Below are 20,115 nucleotides of genomic sequence, written 5' to 3' on the forward strand. Positions count from 1 at the left end.
CTGGAGCTCCAGTGATGGTCAAGTAGAGGTGGCGCACGGCGAGGTGGAGTTGCGATCCGTGGAGATGCAGGGCATGCACAGGTTGCGTCGATTTGTATGGAGGCAGTGAGAGTTCTAGGCGGTGCACGGTGGAGGCTTTGGGCCCTGGATGATGGTCTTGTACGGTGGAAGGATGAGAGTCGGACTAGGAGAGGCTGATTTGTGCAATAGGAGGCTAAGGAAAAAATATGGTTGGGGGCAACGAACGTAACAGAGCAATTTCTCTATGCATAGGCTAATATGTGTGTATATATATATATGTGTGATGTGAAAATTCTAGAGAGATGAGGGAAAGTGGCAGGCATGCATGCATGGGTATAAAACGGACGTGAAACTGTGAAGAACATGGAGTATGAAGTAAGGCAGCACGAGCTTGAACTTTTAGTGAAATAAAGGTCTCGACTCAATCTCTTAAAATAAAACAATTTGTCTTAGAAGCGAAAAAAAAAATATATATATATCTCAACCCTTAAAAAGTTCTTTTTTTTATTTTGGAAAATAACCTTGCACTGGACCCGGTTGTTACAAAAATACTCAACGCATGTATGAAATCTATTATTGCAAAAGCTTCTGCCAACACCTTAATGGGCTAAACATGGGATTCGGCTGAGAATCATTAATCCACTGAGGAGCAGGCTCATGTGATCTTTTGCTGGTTCTCTTCTCAGTATTTCCCTCGAGCAAAGAATTGGATCAGATTTATTTATTTATTTTTATTTATTTGTTATTTATAAAGAAGACAGGTGCTCTTAATTTTATTGAAAAGTCCTAACTTACGATCGAGAAATACTGAGATAATAAATTTTTTAGTGTTTAATCACTAAAATGTATAACTATAACTTATAAAAAAGAGAAATTATATTTGCAGTTGTGAAGTGCACAAACGCCGCAATCTATTTAAAAAAAAATGAGTAAATACGAGATTCATATAAAAAAAAAATTAATTTTTTAATGGTAAATTTTACTTTTTCTCAAAGTCATTACTCGGCGCTTGCACACTCTACGATTGTATGTAGCATTACTTATAAAAATGCTAAATATACTTAAGAAAAAATTATAAAAAATTTACTTCTCCACATGCCAGTTATTAATATGCTGAAAATCATAAAATTTGAATTAAAAAAAACTAATAAAATGAGTTGTATAAGTAAAATTATAAGTAAAAATGTAAATATATGAAGCATTACACTAAAAAGAAATATGAATGAGAGTAGTTAATAATGATAAAATATAGTTAAAAATGATGAATAATATCTTTAAAAAAAGAAGAATATAAAAGTATTCAGATACGTATATTGCTTGAGGAATCAGCCAAGTCTATAGTACATCTTGGGCGGCTACATTAAAAAAGTCAGCCACTTCCGAACGAGTTAAACGTTTTGCAAAGCCATTTTAGCTTTCTAGAACCCATTTATGAAAGTCCATTTTCTTCATTGTTGACCAAAATCCATGAAGTCCTTTTAGCTTTCTAGAACCCAGGAAGGCCACAAACTCCACCAACCAAACCAACCCCACCTTCTCCCTCTATACATACCTGCGCCCATCTCTTATTTTTCTTCCACCAGCAATCCATAATCCCCACTCAAAGAATTCCAGTGCCTTTTCTTTTCTCCCTGTGCTCGATTTCATTTCCAAATTTCTCAGGTTTCAGGGTTTCTTCGTAGAAGTGGTTTGGGAAATTATTTAAATATGCCACCTTTTGAGGGCTGGGCAACAAACGGGGCTGGACGAACCAAAACAGATTCTAACATAGTCACTGTCGATGTAGGTGGGCAGATTTTTCAGACCACCAAGCAAACCCTTAGTCTAGCCGGACCCAAGTCCCTGTTTTCTCGGATTTCTGTCTCGCACTTCGGTCCGCCTTTCATCGACCGAGACCCCGAGTTGTTCTCGGTCCTTCTTTCGCTTCTCAGAACCGGTAATCTTCCCTCCAAGGCCAAAGCTTTCGGCCTCCAAGACCTGATTTCCGAGTCCCAGTTCTACGGCATCGAACCCCTTTTACTGAATTCGCTCTCCAACCCGTCGCAATTCGATGCGTTTAACCTCGAGAAATCGTTGGTTTTACCGTTGAATGGCCGCAATTCGCCGTCCACGATTGCCACGACGCCGTGCGGCTCGGTCCACGTGGCGCATGGTAGCAAGATAACATCGTTTGATTGGTCGTTGAGGACAAAGTCAACGATTCTTACCCAATATACGGCGATTGATTCGCTTATGGCGATATCGCCATCCGTGGCCGCTGCCGGGGCCACGGATTTCTCGGGGCTTCAGATTCTTGATCTTCAAAAGGGGATTGTAAAAGAGAGCTTGAATTGGGAGAATGTGACTCGATCAAGTTCGACAGTACAAGCAATTGGATCCTCGCCCGAGCTTCTATTCGCTAGTTTCGAATCGGGTCGGCGGAATTCGAATTCGATTATGGTTTATGATCTGCAGACCTTGACTCCGGTAGCTGAGGTTGGTCACTCTGAAATTTATGGTGCCGAGATTGATTCGGCGATCCCTGCCACGAAATTGAATTGGGTTTCTGGTTATAATTTGTTAATGGCATCCGGGTCTCATAGTGGGCCTTCGGGAGTATTGGGTAACATCAAATTCTGGGATGTAAGATCGGGAAACATGGTATGGGAGCTTAAGGAGAAGGTAGATTGCTTTTCGGATATAGCGGTTTCGGATAATTTGTCAGGAATCTTTAAGGTTGGTGTGAACACGGGCGAGGTGTACTTTTCAGATTTGCGCAATATTGATAGTGATAATCCATGGGTTTGCCTTGGGGATAGAAGAAAACTTGTGAATGGGAAGAAGGAAGGTGTCGGGTGCAAGATTGAGAGTCATGGGAATCAAGTGTTTTGCAGTAAGGGAGGGAATATAGAGCTGTGGACAGAGGTAGTGATGGGCTCTTCAAAGCAGAGTCAAGATAAGTTGGAAGACAGGGTCTTTAGGAAAAACTTAATGGGGAGAGTGAAGGATATGGGAAGTTCCAAGATAACCAACTTGGCTCTTGGAGGGAACAAGATGTTTGTGACCCGGAAAGATCAGCAAAATGTGGAGGTTTGGCAGAGTTCAGGGAGGGGATTTTGATCTCAAAAGGGATCACTGAGATCAATTAGAATCGGTATTTTTTGTAAATTAATTCATAGTTTGATTCATTTGTACTTTGCAGGTGATCAATCCTGTATTTTGTAGAGGCTGCAATTATTTATGAATTTTATTTCTTAAGATATTGGTATGTGATCAATCACTTCTCTTTTTTTTTTTAACCTTTTTTTTTTTTTTTTCTAATCAAGCTTGTATATTTATAAATAAAAAGATTAAGTTATAGAAATAGGAGGATCTTTGCCACTATCAATAAATACAATACTAGAAGGTGAAATAGTTACTGATCTCTATTAGTTGCAGCCCATTGCGCCACTGAATGCGCAACAAATGGGGATGAAACTGATATTTTGTGTTTCGCTAAGCTTTCTTGAGATGGGAGCTTCTTTTTTGTCTTAGCGTTTGGAATTTTGTACAGTGCTGTTTCCCTGCATAAATGATTTCCTCTTTATGAACTTACTATTTAAGCAAGTTAAAAAGCAGATTTATTTTGGTATGCGATGCACATCAGGACCTTCGTTTAAAGGGATAACTTATATCTGTTAACAGATGAGGTTTTCATGAATTCCATCATATATTCATATTAGAGGTGTTGTGTGTTTATACACATATAGAAGGAATCAATTCTGTTACAACCAAAACAGAAGAATAAAACCAATACAGCTAATAGCTTATTTCTAGAATATTCTAGTGCTATTTAAGAAAAATGACTTTATATGTTAATACGCACCCTCGAGTCTAGTGGGATGTCAACAACATTGAGACTCGAACGAAAAGAAAGAAACTTATCAGAAACTAAAGGTATAGTAAACAAATCAGAAAGTTGTTCTTTGGAGCTACAGAAGGAAACTTGTAGTGCTTGAGCAGCAACTCTATCCCTTACAAAATGATAGTCAATGTCCATGTGCTTTGTCCGTGAGTGATAAACTGGGTTTGCAAATAGATACATGGCGCCTATGTTACCACACCAAAGCATAGGAGGTTTAGATAATGGAATTCCTAATTCTTTAAGCATGGTTTGTAACCATATCAACTCGGCTGCAGTGGAAGAGAGTGATTTGTATTTAGCTTCTGTGCTTGATTGAGCCACAATCTTTTGCTTTTTGGAGCTCCAAGAAATAATGTGATTGCTCAGAAAAATAGCAAAGCCTCCTGTTGAGCGCATGTCATTTGGGCATCCTGCCCAATCTGCATCCGTGTAGGCTTGCAGAAAACATTAGATCGAGACTTAAAATATAATCCGTAGTTGATTGTGGCCTTAAGATACCTTAGTATTCTTTTCACAATAGTCCAGTGAGGAACTTTTGGACAGTGCATAAACTGACATATCTTGTTCATAGCAAAGGCTATGCCAGGTCTTGTGAGGGATAAGTATTGCAACTCTCCTATAATACTCCGAAACAGAGTATTCTCCTCAAACTCAGGAGAATCATATTGAGAGAGTTTAATGGAAGCTGTCATTGGCGAAGTAATGGGTTTTGAATGAAGTATTTTACTTCTGACTAACAACTCTTTAATGTATTTTCTTTGAGGAAAAAAAAAAAAGACCAAAGCTAGAATAGTCCACTTCAAGCCCAAGGAAAAAAGATAATCAGCCAAGGTCTTTAACAGGGAAGGCAGTAGATAGATCACAAATTAGAGAATCAATGGCCCTTGGTTTTGATGAAGTAACAACTATATCATCCACATAAATGAGCATGAACATTTTTAAGTCACCATTATTCAGAACAAATAAGGATAGATTTGTTTGAGAAGCAGAAAACCCATATCCAATCAACCAAGAACTAAGTTGGGCAAACCCTAGAGCCTATTTTAGGCCATAAATGGCCTTATGCAATTTGCATACGTAGTATGGAAATTTCGAGTCAATGAACCCTTGGGATTGTTGCATGTTCACGGAATAAGATAAGTTACAGTGTAAAAAGGCATTTTGAATATCTAGCTGGCACAGAGGCCAGCCATTGGTAATAGCAAGAGAAATAATCAAACGAATTGTAGTGGATTTCACAACAAGACTGAAAGTGTCATGGAAAAAAAGGCTAGATTGTTGATGGTAGCCTTTGGCTACTAATCGGGCATTCCATCTTTCAAAGGAACCATCAGAGTGAAATTTAGTTTTAAACACCCATTTACAACCTAAAACATTAAAGGAGGGATTATGAGGTACCAGACTCCACGTATGGTTTCGGATTAGGGCATGATGTTCTTGGGCCATGGCTTCTTGCCATTTAGGGAACTTACTTGCAACTGAGAAACTGGGAGGATCAAATGGAACAACAACAGTGGTAAGAAGGCAGTGTTGTCATTGTTGGTAAGGAATCGTGCCATCCGTGAGTGTGCGGGGTCGAGAACTGTTGGTTTGAGTGCGAGTAATCACAAGAGAATGAGGAGGATGAAGGATTGTTGAGGGTCTAGAAGGAAACACAGAGATGAGAGGAGAATTAGAAGGAGAAATAGGATTTGGAGTAGGCGAAGGGTTTGGAGGAGACGAAGAGTTTGGAGAAGACGAGATCGAGGGATTAGGCAGTATTTGGGAATTAGAATTAGGGTCAGGGGAGATGGGAGAAGATACGGAAGAGAGTGATGGATTTGGGCTAGAACTTGGACCTGGGCCTAAGAGAGAGGCTTGAAATAAAGGGAGAGAAGTATGGGTGGTGGACGAAGTAAGTGGGTCTGATGGGCTGTGAAGAGTGGGTTTCGGGGCTTGAAAAGGGAAAGGAGGCCTCATTAAAAGTATCATTCCTGGATATATAGATTCTTTGAGATGTTGAGTCTAGACACTTATAACCTTTGTGAATGCTACTGTAGCCCATGAAAATACAAGGCTTGGACTGAAAAATGAGTTTATTTTTGTTATAGGGTCACAAGTTGTGCCAACACTCACAACCAAACACTTTCAGAAAAGTATAACTAGCCTTTTTTTTTGTGGACCAAAAAATATGGTGATTTATTATGAAGCACTTTTGATGGAAGCATATTAATTAAATAAGCAGCGGTTTCAAAAGCTTCAACCCAACAATTTGTTGGGAGAGAAGAATGGGCCAGAAGAGCAAGTCCAGTTTCGACAATGTGTCGATACTTGTGTTCAATGAGTCCATTTTGCTGGTGAGCATGTGGACAAGAAAATCAATGTGTAATTTCGAGTTGTTGACAAAAGGATGTTAGTGGTGTGAACTCACCACCACATTAGTTTGAAGCACAACTAATTTAGAATTGAATAAACGCTCAATGAAAGGTAAAAATTACGAAGAGACTTTGATAACATCATATTTTAATTTCAAAGGGAAAATCCAAGTGAACCGGGTAAAGTGGTCTACGAGAGAGATACAGTATTTGAAACCATTTCTGGAAATTACAGGTGATGGGCCTGAAGATCTGCACTAACTAGTTCTATGGGTCGTGTGTATTGGGCCAAGCTAGGAGAATAAGGCAGATGATGGGCTTGGGCTAGAGGACACACAAAACACTTGTACTCATTGTCTTTGAGGGAAATCTACAAATACCTGGAGCGCAGAACACGAGAAACAAGATCTAGTGAAGGATGACCGAGATGCCTGTGCCATTGCGAGAGGGAAGCTTTCTCACCAAGATGAACCGACATAGGAGACGAGTTTATTGGAGGGAAGACGTAGAGGCCATTACGTGTTGGACCGGTGAAGAGGGATGTCCTCGTCGGATTGTCCTTCACAGAGAAATGATTGGCATGAAACTCAAAGAAGCAGGAATTATCTTTACAAAATTGAAGTACAGAGACGAGATTCTTAGTAATATGTGGAACATGAGACAATTTATACAAAAGAAAAGAAGATGAGTTAGAGAGGAAATTTGAGTCACTGATGTGTTGTATTGGAAGACACGATCCATCACCCACACGAATGCTCTCATTACTAGTGTATTGCTCGCTGGACATGTTGAGGTGAGTCAAATTATTTGTGATGTGGTGAGTAGCTGCCGAGTCGGGGTACCAAGTGGTGTCAACCATAGTGTTTGGATTTGTGTAATTAGTGGTGTAATTGGCTGAGAAATATCGAGGGGCCTTAATTTGGTAGGAGTGATCGAACATATGACGACATTGAAGGGCTACGTGACCAGACTTTTGGCAAACTTGGCAAATGGGACAAGGTCAACTACCAGGTGTTTGTTGTTGGTTCCCAGAGAAGTTAGAGGAATCTTGACCACCACGGCTTGAATAATTTCCTCGACCTCGACCCTGTCTTCCACGAAAAGAAGGTTTACCCCTCTGAGTTTGACCTCCTGAAGAAGAATGGGAGGTAAAATTTGCTGAGGGCTCAACTGTTTGTTTGGAAGAGGAAGAGAGTGCAAGTCTGTTTTCATGGATGAGAAGCATCTGGTATAGCTCTTGAGAAGAAATGGGTTCAGATCGTGGAGTGATAGAAGTCACAAAGGACTCATAGAGGGAACCTAAGCCTGTAAGCAGATAGGTAACCAATTCTTTATCTGGTAGTAGATTTCTTGTGGCAGCTAGATTATCGACAAGAGACCTGACTTTTCCAAAGTATTCTGTGATGGTTTGATCTCTACGAGAAAGGTTTGTTAATTGGAATCTAAGCTGAAATTCCTTAGCCTGAGAATGTGATGTAAACATAGAGATAAGAGATTGCCATAAGGAGCGTGATGTAGTAGCAGATAGTACATGACCAATTATTGAGTCCGAAAGGGAAGAGAACAGAACACAGAGAGAACACAGAGAACCAGTTGGTCTGTTCTTACCCAAGATGTGAAATCAGGATTGATTTTAGGAGTTTCATTCGGAGCAGAAGGAAGGAATTTTTCTGGATAGGGCAAGGTGCCATCAACATGGCAATAGAGATCTTGGCTTCTAAGGTAAGCTGATATTTGCACTTTCCATAGCAAGTAATTTTCGGTGGTAAGCTTAAGAGTGACTACATGAGAGAAGGAAGAGATAAGAGATGAGGAAGACTGAGGAATGGAGGAATTGAGAGGCGTAGCCATGGATCGATAGACTGCTAGTCGAGCAGCTCTAATACCATGTTAATAGATGAGGTTTTCATGAATTCCATCATATATTCATATTAGAGGAAGTGTTGGGTATTTATACACATAGAAAGGAATCAATTATGTTACAACCAAAACAGAAGAATAAAACCAATACAGCTAATAGCCTATTTCTAGAATATTCTAGTGCTAATTACAGAAAATGACTTTATATGTTAATAATATCTTTAAGAGAGAGCACGAGCACGAGCACGGATTACTGGTACCTTGGAGAATCTACTCCAATGTCTGGAATATAGTTTGGAACCAAATATGGTTGTTTTTAAATATATAAGTTGTTGCCAAATTTGACTACCTTATTGCATTTGGCCTCTCAAGATTTAGCAAAATGATATGACGACTCTGACTAATTGTTGAATGTGTTGATTGTGTTTAGATCTGACTTGAAATGGGGTAAACTTCATCTCAAGTTCGCAGGTGTTTTGCCAACAAATTGCATTTCAGTCCTCAGAAGCACCACCTTTGGTAACAAATGCAGTGAGATCTCTCGTGCAAGCATGCGTTCCTTCAGTTTACATGAAATTTCCTTGCTTTTGTTGCTGATGCCATTATATGCTAATGCCACAAATTTGCATGCATGTGTACTATTTTTTGTACTTATTAGTCTATCCTTTATGGGGCTTAGTTCCAACCTTACATGACTTACAAACAACAATTCCAATACAATCATTTTTCAATAAGTAATCACAATACAATCATATTATGAACTTCATGTAACTCCAAGGGGTTTGGTCCAAGTAGTGAAGGCCTTGGTCTAGGGGTATCACTCCCTTCAAGGTCCAAGGTCCAAGGTCCAAGGTTCAACACCTCATAGGTGCAAGCAATCCTTTGGGACCATACTCCCTAGTGAAAAGTCAATGATTTAACCAGTTCTGTGTAGGGAAACTTTCGAGGGTGTGGTGCACGGGATCGGGATTTACTCTACAGGGATGGGTCTGGGCCTTTGCCTTGGAGAGGTTCCCCGACATTAAAAAAAAAAAAAATGAACTTCATGTATACTTATCAAAAAAATATTATGAACTTCATGTATGTATCTGAACGGATTACTCAATGATTGTGCAGTTTTTGGTCGAGTTAGTTCTATAATAGTCTAGCTAGTTCAGCTGAAAAGGCTAACACTTCCCAGTGCCTCCAAATTGGTTTGTGACTGTAATATGTGCAAACAATGTTACAGCCTTACTACAGCCAATAAGGAACTCGTCAACTCCGAAAGCCTAAGCATGGAAATACAAGTATGTGTGTTGTGTTAATTTAGATGTCATATTGCTTTTAATCACTTTGAGATATTATGTCTTTTGTTCATTTTTTTGGATCTGTGGGGGAAACTATCTATGCTATTTAGGACAAAATGATTGATGCCTTTCAATTGTGGTTAATTGGTATTGTTCCTTAATAGAGAACAGTATAGTCAATGCTGGTGAACTTGCATCGATCTTTATTGTCTGCTGTCTCTTGCGGTTTCTGTTGCCTTCAGCTAATAGCCAGCTTACACTCTGGAATCTCTTTTTCAGCACATTGAACATGCACGAAAGTCTTCTTGCCTATGCTCAGAAGGCTGTTAGCCAGCACTAAGAGTCCAAAGGCTCAAAAACTAGCTAGTAGGATCCAGGTTTTATGCCTGTGTCTGTGCATGCACGTGCGAACGCTACAAATACATACGGAGTTCTATACATGATTGCATCGATGGGTGTGTGCAGAGATACTGTTAAGGCAATGACAAGTTGTTAACGAACTAATAGCAAGCAAATTGTCTCCTGATGCTAGATCCAATGAAGACTGACTCATAATAGGAGAGAATTCAAAATATAAGGTTTATGTTTAATGTTGATCAGCATGAGGACAATAATGTCATAGCTCTAGAGGATAGTATTGAAGCCTTTAAAGTCAATTTACACACTCCCCAATAATAGAAAATGGTGCAGGGGGCACTCTTCCCCAAACCTATAACGCCATTATAGCTCTTGCCCTGTGACAATGGACTATCTGCTGAAGCAAAGTGAGAATATATGCATGCATAAATGCAAAAGCTAGGCCAAAATGAGGATACAGGTAAGTTTGTACAACCCCATTCAGCTAATTTTCCCGACCCCAAATGTTAAGGTACAAGATGGTCCAGAGAGCTCGAGTACCTTCCATTTATGAGGGAATGGTTTGGTATTGGCATGTTAGAAACTAGTAAAAATTGGGCTTGATTGTATCCAGCCATCAAATTTCAACTACACAAGCATGCATTAAGTGAGCGCAACATTAATTTTGTTAGGTATACATATATTTGTCCAACAACGAATGGTGGAAGAAAAATATTATTCATCTTTTCTTTTTTTTTTAATCTATCTGCTTCCATTATGTTTTGATATGATATTAAATAATTAGAAAAATATTTGTTTATCTTCCAATATTTTGATGGCTTATTTTTCTCAACTTATCAAGAAATTGATCTAGTGTCTTTCTCTCACTGTTCTGCATTTTTTTGCCGTTTAATTAGGTTTTTCATTTAGAGATCTAACTAACTAGTCCATCAGGTTAAATCTGATCAACAAGCTTACCCAACTCATTAATTGGCAATGGTAGTTTCAAGGGAATTTATGAACTAAGTTTGTGATTTTTTTTAAATTTTTTTTAACTGACGCGGTATTCAGCTCATCAGTTTAAGTCCCCCCCCCCCCCCCCCCCCCCAGCCGGGCAGTCCCAATCCCCTTCCCCCATTGCAAACCTGCATCCCTGTCTCCGACAAATAGCCAACGTCGTTGCTACTTCCATCCCTCCCTGCTAGGTATGTAGTTTTTTTTTCCCATCGTTTCTCCCTTCCCCCCACCCTTTTAGTGTTTTTTCTTTGCAATTTCTTTTATTTTCGCAATAACAAAACAAAGAACAAGTTGCAATTTTATTTTCTCAACAACCAAATAGAAAACAACCACAACTTTTATTTCATTTTCTCAAAAAGCAAACAAAGCGAGAGGACTGGCAATTTCCTTTCATTTCCTTTCTCAACAACTAAATAGAGAGAGACTTGGCGGTGGTGGTTTCGACAAGGGGAAAATTTCCCCAACCGGCTCCAAAAAAAAAAAAAAAACAAGGGGAGGAACACTTAGACGATACTAATAAGTTTTACAATACACATTTTTCTGCTTTACTATTTTTACACGTGTATATAGGAAAGCAGTTAACTTACTATTATTGTATTTTTGACTAATGAGGGTTTGTGAACAACTTTGTATATAAAGCTCATGTAATTACACTTGATGAATACAACATAATATTTTCTTCTACTCTGGAAATTAGTTCTCTTAACATGGTATTAGAAGAAATTAGGGTTTCTTTCTAGTTTCCTCTTTCGCGCAACTTTCCTCTTTTGCGCAACTTTCCTCTTTCGATCATGGCTGATGATGATCATGTACATTCCACTAATTCCGCTGTTAATGTTGAATCTAATCCACAAAGTCCCTATTTCCTCACCAATGTTGATCATCCTGGCGTTCTTTTGGTGAGTGAGAAACTGAGCAACAGTAATTACCATTCGTGGTCTCGCTCAATGTTTCTATCCTTGAAGCATGAAATAAACTCAGCTTCATCGATGGATCTCTTCCTATTCCAGCCAAGGTTGCTGTCCTGTTTTCTTCTTTGAGCAAATGCAACACCATTGTGTTGTCTCGGCTTCTTAATTCTTTGTTTTCAAAAATTGGTCAGAGTGTAATCTATGTTGATTCCTCTCATGTAATGTGGCTTGAGTTGAAGGAACGTTTTTCTCAAGGTAACAGACCTCGGATCTTTGAGTTGCAAGCTGCTATTTCTGCATTATATCAAGAACATAGTGATGTTAGCACATATTTCACAGATTGAAAGGTATTATGGGATGAACTTGAATTATCAACCATTACTTATTTGTCATTGTCATGGTTGCACATGCAATTCCTCAAATATTTTTGCTCAATATCATCATCAAACCTATGTTATGATATTTTTTATGGGACTCAATGATGTTTTTGACAATGTGAGAGGTCAAATTTTGATGATGGAACTTTTGCCTTGCATTAATAAGGCATTTTCTCTCGTTGTACAAGAAGAGAGGCAGCGACTTGTTAGTCATCGCACTCCTCATTTTGCCTTTGTTGAATTTGTTGTTTTGGCTACTAAATATGAGAATTCCTTTAAGAACTTTAAAGGAAATGCACGTAGCAGACTTCTCTGTAGTCATTGTGGTCTTGCTAGACACATTATTAACAAATGTTTTAAATTGCATGGTTATCATCATAATTATAAGTTTAAGTCCAAAGCTGGATCTATCTCAGCTAATTCAGTTCAACAGTCCTTTATGGTTGCTGATAATTCGTCCAACAATTTTCCAATCATTGTGGATCAATATCAACGATTGCTAGCTTTACTCCAACCACCTCCTTCTACTGTCACTCCATTAGTCAATATGGCTTGGTTCCTAATTTCTCAGGTAACCTTACTTTTTGTCTTGCTACACCTTCCATTGGTTCCTCCTCTTGGATAATCAACAGTGGAGCTTCAGATCACATGGTCCATTCTCCAAGCCTATACACCAGCCCACCTACCGCTGTGTCCAATTCAGTTCAGCTGCCAAATGGTACTTATGCCAATGTTACACACATTGGTGACATTATTCTGAGTCCCACCCTCACCTTAACCAATGTTCTATGTGTCTCCACTTTTTCATTCAATCTCATTTCTATCAGCAAGATCACCCAATCCTTAAACTATTGTTTAATTGTTAAAGCTGACAAATGTTTCTTATAGGACCTAGTCACTTGGAAGATGATTGGGATGGGTGAATTTCATGATGGCTTCTACAAGTTAACTATTTCAAATTTCTCTGCTATACATAGTGATTCTTTTATCCCTACTTGTATTTCTGTCCAATCTAATGTAGCCTTGTGGCATTTTAGATTAGGACATCCATGTTTTTCCAGATCACAGCTTTTGAATAAGCACATTCCTCATTTGTCTTCTAAGTTTGATTCATGTACCACTTATCTTATTGCTAAACAAAAATGTTTGTCTTTTCAATTAGCAATAATAAATGCACTGCTTCTTTTGATTTAGTGCATTGTGATATATAGAGTACAATATCAATTCCCACAAAAGAAGGATTTAGGTATTTTCTTTCCATAGTAGATAATTTTTCTAGAGCCACTTGGATTTACCTAATGAAATCTAAATATGAAACTGGTTTTCTTTTGTAGTCTTTCTTTGTACATATAGAAACTCAGTTTTTTGCTAAAATCAAAGTCCTCAGGTCTGATAATGGACCTGAATTTGCTCTACAGTTCTTCTTTGCTTCTAAAGGGGTCCTTCACCAATTGAGTTGTGTTGCTACTCCACAACAAAATCCTGTTGTGGAGCGTAAACACCAACATATTCTCAATGTGGCAAGGTCCCTCCTCTTTCTTGCTAAAATTCCTGTCTGTTATTGGGGGGACAATGTGCTTAGTGCTGTCTATCTCATTAATAGAACACGAAGTCCCATTCTCTTCAATAAAAGTCCTTTTGAACTTTTATATCATAAAGTTTCTTCTTATTCACATCTTAGAGTGTTTGGATGCTTGTGTTTTGGTTCCACGCTTTCTCATAATCAATCCAAGTTCTCTCCAAGAGCTATAAACTCTATTTTTCTAGGCTATCCCTTTGGTGTTAAGGGTTATAAATTGTTGAACCTAGAGACTCAGATTTGCTACATTTCTACGGATGTAGTATTTCATGAAGAATGTGTTTTCTTTTGAAACTTCTTCCTTAACACCATTTCAGCCTCAAGATTGTTCTATTCCACTTTCTGCTCCAAATTCTGATATTCACCTTCCACCTTCAATTTCCATTTCAGAATCTAATTCTGCTATTCGAGTCCCTTTCCACCTACTTAGTTTGATCCTCCTTGAAGATCAACTCGAGATAGACATCCTCCTTCCTATCTTCACTCCTACCATTGCAACAGGCTACTTTGCAATCTTCTCCTTCCTTTCATCAACAAGCTGCTGGTCTTCTGCTCAAAATACTTCTCATCCCCTCAGTAAGTTCTTGACTTATGACAAATTATCTCATTCTCATAAGCATTTTGTTCTTGCCACTTCCACTCTATTTGAACCCAAGACTTTTTCTCAAGCTATCTCTTACCCTGAGTGGAGAATTGGTATGCAATCTAAAATATCATCATTGGAAGAGAATCATACATGGGACTTAGGTCCTTTACCTGTTGGAAAACATCCTATTGGTTGTAAATTGGTGTATAAATTGAAATTTAACTCAGATGGCAGTGTTGAGAGATGAAATGCTTGATTGGTAGCTAAGGGTTACACTCAATTGGAGGGTTTTGATTACCATTAAACCTTCAGTCCAGTAGCTAAGCTTACCACATTTAGGCTTTTTCTGTCCATTGCTGCTATCAAGAAATGAAACATTATTCAAATGGATGTAAGTAATGCTTTCTTGAATGGTGACCTCCATGAGGAGGTTTATATGTCTTTGCCACCTAGTTTTGACAACAAGGGGGAGTCTAATATGGTTTGTAAGCTTAAAAAGTCATTATATGGCTTAAAACAAGCCTCAAGATAGTGGTTAGATGCTGGTTTTATTAAATCAAAATCAAACTATTTTCTTTTCTCTAAGATTGAAGGCAACTTAGTCATTATACTTTTAGTCTATGTTGATGATATTTTAATAGCTAGCAATGATGTTGCATCTATGACTTCTTTAAAAGCATGTCTAAATGACCATTTTAAGTTGAAAGACTTAAGCCCTTTAAAGTATTTTTTGGATCTAGAGGCAGCTAGATCTTCTAAAGGAATTCATCTGTGCCAGAGGAAGTATTCTTTAGAAGTTATTGAGGATTGTGGCCTGCTTGGTTGTAAACCAGCAAATTCTCCAATGGAATAAAATCTGGTTCTTAATTCCAGTGATGGTGATGAATTGGAAGACCCTTCTCAATATATAAGATTAATTGGCAAATTGATCTATTTGACCATTACAAGGCCAGATATTACTTTTTCTGTGAAAAAGTTAAGTCAGTTTATGCATAAGCCTCGAAAGCCACATATGGCAGTAGCTCCCAGAGTAGTCCAATATATAAAAAAAACAATTGGTTTGGGTTTGTTTTTCTTTGCTTTTTCAACTGATCTTCAACTTAAGATATATACAGACTCTGATTGGGCAGCATACCCTGACACTAGAAGGTTTGTTACTGGTTATACTGTGTTCTTAAGGGATAATTTGCTCAGCTAGAAATCAAAGAAGCAACCCACAATTTCCAGATCTTCAGCAAAATTAGAATATAGGCCAATGACAGCAGCTGTGTGTGAAGTGATTTGGTTAAAAAATTTGTTGAGAGATTTTGGTATCAAGCACTCTCAAGCTGCTCTCATGTATTGTGATAGTCAAACTGCAATTCACATCTCATCCAATTCAATTTATCATGAACGGACCAAATATATTGAATTGGACTGCCACCTTGTAAGGAATAAGCTACAATATGGAATTATCAAGTTGTCTCATGTAAAGTCAACCAACCAAATAACAGATATTCTAACTAAAGCTCTCGGATTGTATCAATTTAATCATCTCATTGACAACATGGAACTAGTAAATATATATATTCCTTCTCGAGGGGGAGTAATAAGTTTTACAATACACATATTTTTCTGCTTTAATATTTTTACATGTGTATATAGGAAAGCAGTTAACTTACTGTTATTGTATTTTTTACTAATGAGGGTTTGTGAACATCATTGTATATAAAGCTCATGTAATTACACTTGATGAATACAACATAATATTTTCTTCTACTCTGGAAATTAGTTCTCTTAACAGATACCGTGGCCATGCTTGACCGTCTTTGCAAAGACGACCTGTTTCAAGAAGCTAACAAGGTCTTATGCAAGAGAAGAGGACCAGTTATGAGAAAGAGATACCAAGGAAAGGAAAGGGTGGGGGATGGAGACGGGAGAAGTGAGGGAAAAAAAATAAAAGAAAATTTTAACTGACGTGACACTTACTTTGTAGGATTCCTGTGTTTCTAGTATTTTTCTTAAAACAATACAGTAGCTTTGGAGCCCATATGATATTGTTGAGGATTAGAGGTGTCAAATCGTGTTAATGGGTCGTGTTTGTGTAGTGTCAAGACATGTATATTATACTATATGGGTCAATCCTAACCCAACCCGTTAAGCTTATAATATCAAAATCTCAAACCTTAACACGACCCATTAACATAACAGGTCGTGTCGTGTCAACCCGTTTTGACCCGTTTATGTAAATAGGTTGAACAGACCCGAAATTAACCCGTTTGACCTAATTAAATTTAACATAATTTTATATAATTGTTAAAATCACAATATCTATAAAAAATATAAAACTAACTACAAGTCTAAAATTACAATCCAAACAATAAAAATATCGAAATTAAAATTCCAACAATTTTATTTTTAGGTATAATGGTATAATTATAACTTTAACTTTCTTAACGGGTCAAAACGAGTTGACCCGTTAAGTAATCGTGTCTTAACAAGTTAACCCATTTTGACCCGAACCTATTAAGGCTAAACCCTAACCCGCTTTTATCGTGTCATGTCATGTTCGTGTTGAGTTAACGGGTCGTGTCACATATTGCCACTATTAGATGATGCATATGACAATTATTATATATAGCCTTATATGCTTCTTATTGGGTTGATATGACATATCATCGAGATTATAGCCTTATAGGTAACAAATTAACAAAAGATAATGGATGAAAAATGAAAAATCAGAGTATTGAATTAAATACTTCTTAAAATCTACGAGTTTTTTTCTGGAAATATGAGATCTTTCCAAATCAATAATATAGATATATATATATATATATATATATATATATCCTTATAGGCCATTAGGTTTTAAGTAGAGTGTCAAATCGTGTTTTTGGGTATTATTTGTGTCGTGTCAAGTTATAAATATCTTACTAAATAGGTCAATCCGAATCTGATCCGTTAAACTAAACGTGTCAAACATTCAAACCCTAAATTAACTCTTTTAGATAACGGGTTGTATCGTGTCATCCATTTTGACTAGTTTGATCATTAATTAGAAATATATTAACACAACACGATCCATTTAAACTCATTTCATGTAAATGAGTTGAACTAACACATATAATTCATTTGACCTGATTAACATACTTTCACATAAAAGTTAAAATCTATTTATTAATAGTCACAATATCTTAAAAAAAAATAAGACTACCTATTAATAAAAAGGTATCAATATTTTTTAAATTTTAACATATAACAAAACCAATATTACAAACCCTACAATAACAAGTATGAGTATATGTCCAGAATTACAATCCCAATAAAAACATAAGCATACTGAAAAATACTAATATTACAACTCAACTATAATAAAATTATAAATTATAATTTTGAAATAAAATCTAAACGGTTGATTTCAGTTAAGCGGATTGACCCGTTTATAAATTATGTCTTAACAAGTTAATCCGTTTTGACCTGAACTCGTTAACATCAAACATAAATCTACTAATTTCTTGTCATGTTTGTGTTGAATTCACTGATCGCATCACATATTACCATCCCTAATTTTAAGGCAACTTGGTCGACCTTGCGCGAATGTCCTGCTCTATCAACTTGACCGTTATTAATCGGCTTGAAAACTAAACTAATTAGGGAGAGTCAGGAGAAAACAGATTCAATTGGGATTTTCTGTGCTTGCTCAAATCATCTATATTTGAATGCCAAAATATATATGGCCTAAAAACGTACGGTGGATGATTAGGTTAGATGGATGGTATCATAGCATGCATGATCCTCCTAGCTCATGGGTATGGGTTCGTCCTAACTACTATGTACGTACCCTTGCATCATCATCATGTGTACATTGCTCATGCTTTAAGCATTGATACTTCTCAAAACTTCAACAACATGTATGCAACATGGCATTTTCGCATATGTATGCACAGTGATACCCATACAATATTTGGACCCTTTCTACCAATTTCTAAGTCTTGAACGTACTTATCTTTTTACCAAATTTAATTTGCTTTGAATTTTTGAACGCCTTGCCAAAAGCCGTAGCTTGATTGGCATAACTCTCAACCTCTAAAACGGGGGTTTGAAATTTGAAACCAACTCCCTATAATTAAAAAAAAAAAAAAAAATGCCTTTTTCTACGAGTATGGGAGGTCATTGGCTTCTAGGGGTCCACCAGTACCTATTAATCCCTCCGATTTCCGGCCATGCATGCCCAAAGTTGGCACCACAATATTTAACAAAAAGATCTCAAGCCTTTGGGTTTGAGCCTTCCAGGCCTAGAAAACAAATCGCACTATAGGATTTTGACAATGTTAGAATAATATGTCAACATATTCTAATGGGAAAAATTATTCTATTTGAATTGTAAATTATTTGGGTTGAGTTTTATCCAAAGCCGATACAATTCACTAGACGCTCGTGAGATGCACGAGTTAACTAAAGTTGATACATATAGTTTGCTTAAGATGCACTCAATGTGCACTCGAATGAGTGGGAATTAGTCTTTATTTGACTAGTTGAAATTGGTTCGTGATGAAGAATTTGGGCAATGCCAATGAAAGAAAAAAGAACCCTGCTTCAATACATAAGAAATAATGCATGACATTGGACATGAATAATGATCATGAAGGAGTGAGTAGTGACAAAAGAAAACGGACGTAAGAGGAAGCAACATATATAATTAAGAAAATTTGAAGAAATTTTGGTGAGAGACAAAGGCAACACAAAACACCACCCGTCCTTTGATCAGTATCCTGTACGAGCTTGGAATGTTGGATAGTTCATCAGGGTGCTCGAACTCTAGTGAAGTGGATGAATTCTGTTAAGGACACCAACTGCACGGATGACCTGCAATAGAGGAGATGGTGGCATGGTGTGCCTAGTGGGACTCAATGCCTAAGAGAGAAGTGGTCTTAATATAAGTATATGAATGAATTCCAAATACGTTACCTTTAAGTGTTATTTATAGGAGCATGAAAGTGATGATAATGATTAACCTCAGAGTCTATCTTGGATAACCCTTGAATAAATTGGTAGGATAACCTTCTTGATTAAATAAAGGAATTATCTGTTCACTACATTATCTACCACACGTCCATAGGTTGAATCCCTGAGCTTGCAGACTAACCCCGATTCTTGAAGCACCAGACTTGGGTCTTCCAACACATGGGCTCATCCCTCCAGGACCCTGAATATTCCTTCCTGTTATCCTGCTAAATTCCTTCGTGCTCTCTCTACCCCGCTAGTTTGGGACAGATGGACGACCCATGGGATCATTACTCCTTTTACCCAGCTGAGGGTCTATGCTAACTAAGGTGCGGGCCTTGGAAAACTTAATCTCCCGTTATGTTAAGGAGGTGACTTATGTCATTTGTAACTATTTCCACTTTTTTATTTATTTTTTATTCTTTTACTCAAAAACAATAGTTGACGACGCTGTCACCTTTTTGCCTTCCCGGGAATCCCCTCATCATTGCTTCTTTATCTTGCTCCACTTCTTTTATCTTCTTGCGTTATTTCCTTTTCTTGTTTCCTTTCTTCTTGTTCCATTCATTCCTTAACCTTTTCTCTTCTCAAGTTTCAGAAACTAGCAACTCTTCACCATTTTTAATCTAGTTTCTTTCAGTTTACATAACAATGGCTCAATGTGGTTCTTCTTGTGCTCCCAGCCGAGCTTCTGCCCAAAACTCACAAAGGGTTTCCTCCAACTATGCGCCCGAATCCTTTGATGGTCAAACTCTACTTTTTTTTAGGGGTTCACGTGGCGCTCCACACTTATCATCCTTGTCCCTTTTCTCCGAAGATGTAGATCCTTATTCCTCCTCCCGCTTGACAGTCAGATCCATCAACGAATACCAGCCAGGGTTGTCGGTGGGGTGCATCTTCTGCTTTCGATGGGAACCTTGTG

The 20,115-nt window shown here is 37.7% G+C and overlaps 2 protein-coding genes across 2 annotated transcripts; both read left to right on the forward strand.

Moving 5' to 3' along the window:
- Nucleotides 1-1,534: 1,534 nt before the first annotated feature.
- Nucleotides 1,535-3,280, forward strand: LOC121235700 (BTB/POZ domain-containing protein At5g41330). The gene has a single exon (XM_041132068.1). It carries the CDS (start codon nt 1,729-1,731, stop codon nt 3,118-3,120), a length of 1,392 nt encoding a protein of 463 aa, XP_040988002.1. The 5' UTR covers nt 1,535-1,728; the 3' UTR covers nt 3,121-3,280.
- An 8,268-nt stretch (nt 3,281-11,548) lies between these two features.
- Nucleotides 11,549-12,012, forward strand: LOC121235530. The gene is made up of 2 exons (XM_041131876.1): nt 11,549-11,678; nt 11,768-12,012. Exons 1-2 carry the CDS (start codon nt 11,549-11,551, stop codon nt 12,010-12,012), a joined length of 375 nt encoding a protein of 124 aa, XP_040987810.1.
- Nucleotides 12,013-20,115: the final 8,103 nt, after the last annotated feature.

This window comes from Juglans microcarpa x Juglans regia, chromosome 6D (assembly GCF_004785595.1).
Source record: "Juglans microcarpa x Juglans regia isolate MS1-56 chromosome 6D, Jm3101_v1.0, whole genome shotgun sequence".
Lineage (NCBI taxonomy): Eukaryota > Viridiplantae > Streptophyta > Magnoliopsida > Fagales > Juglandaceae > Juglans > Juglans microcarpa x Juglans regia.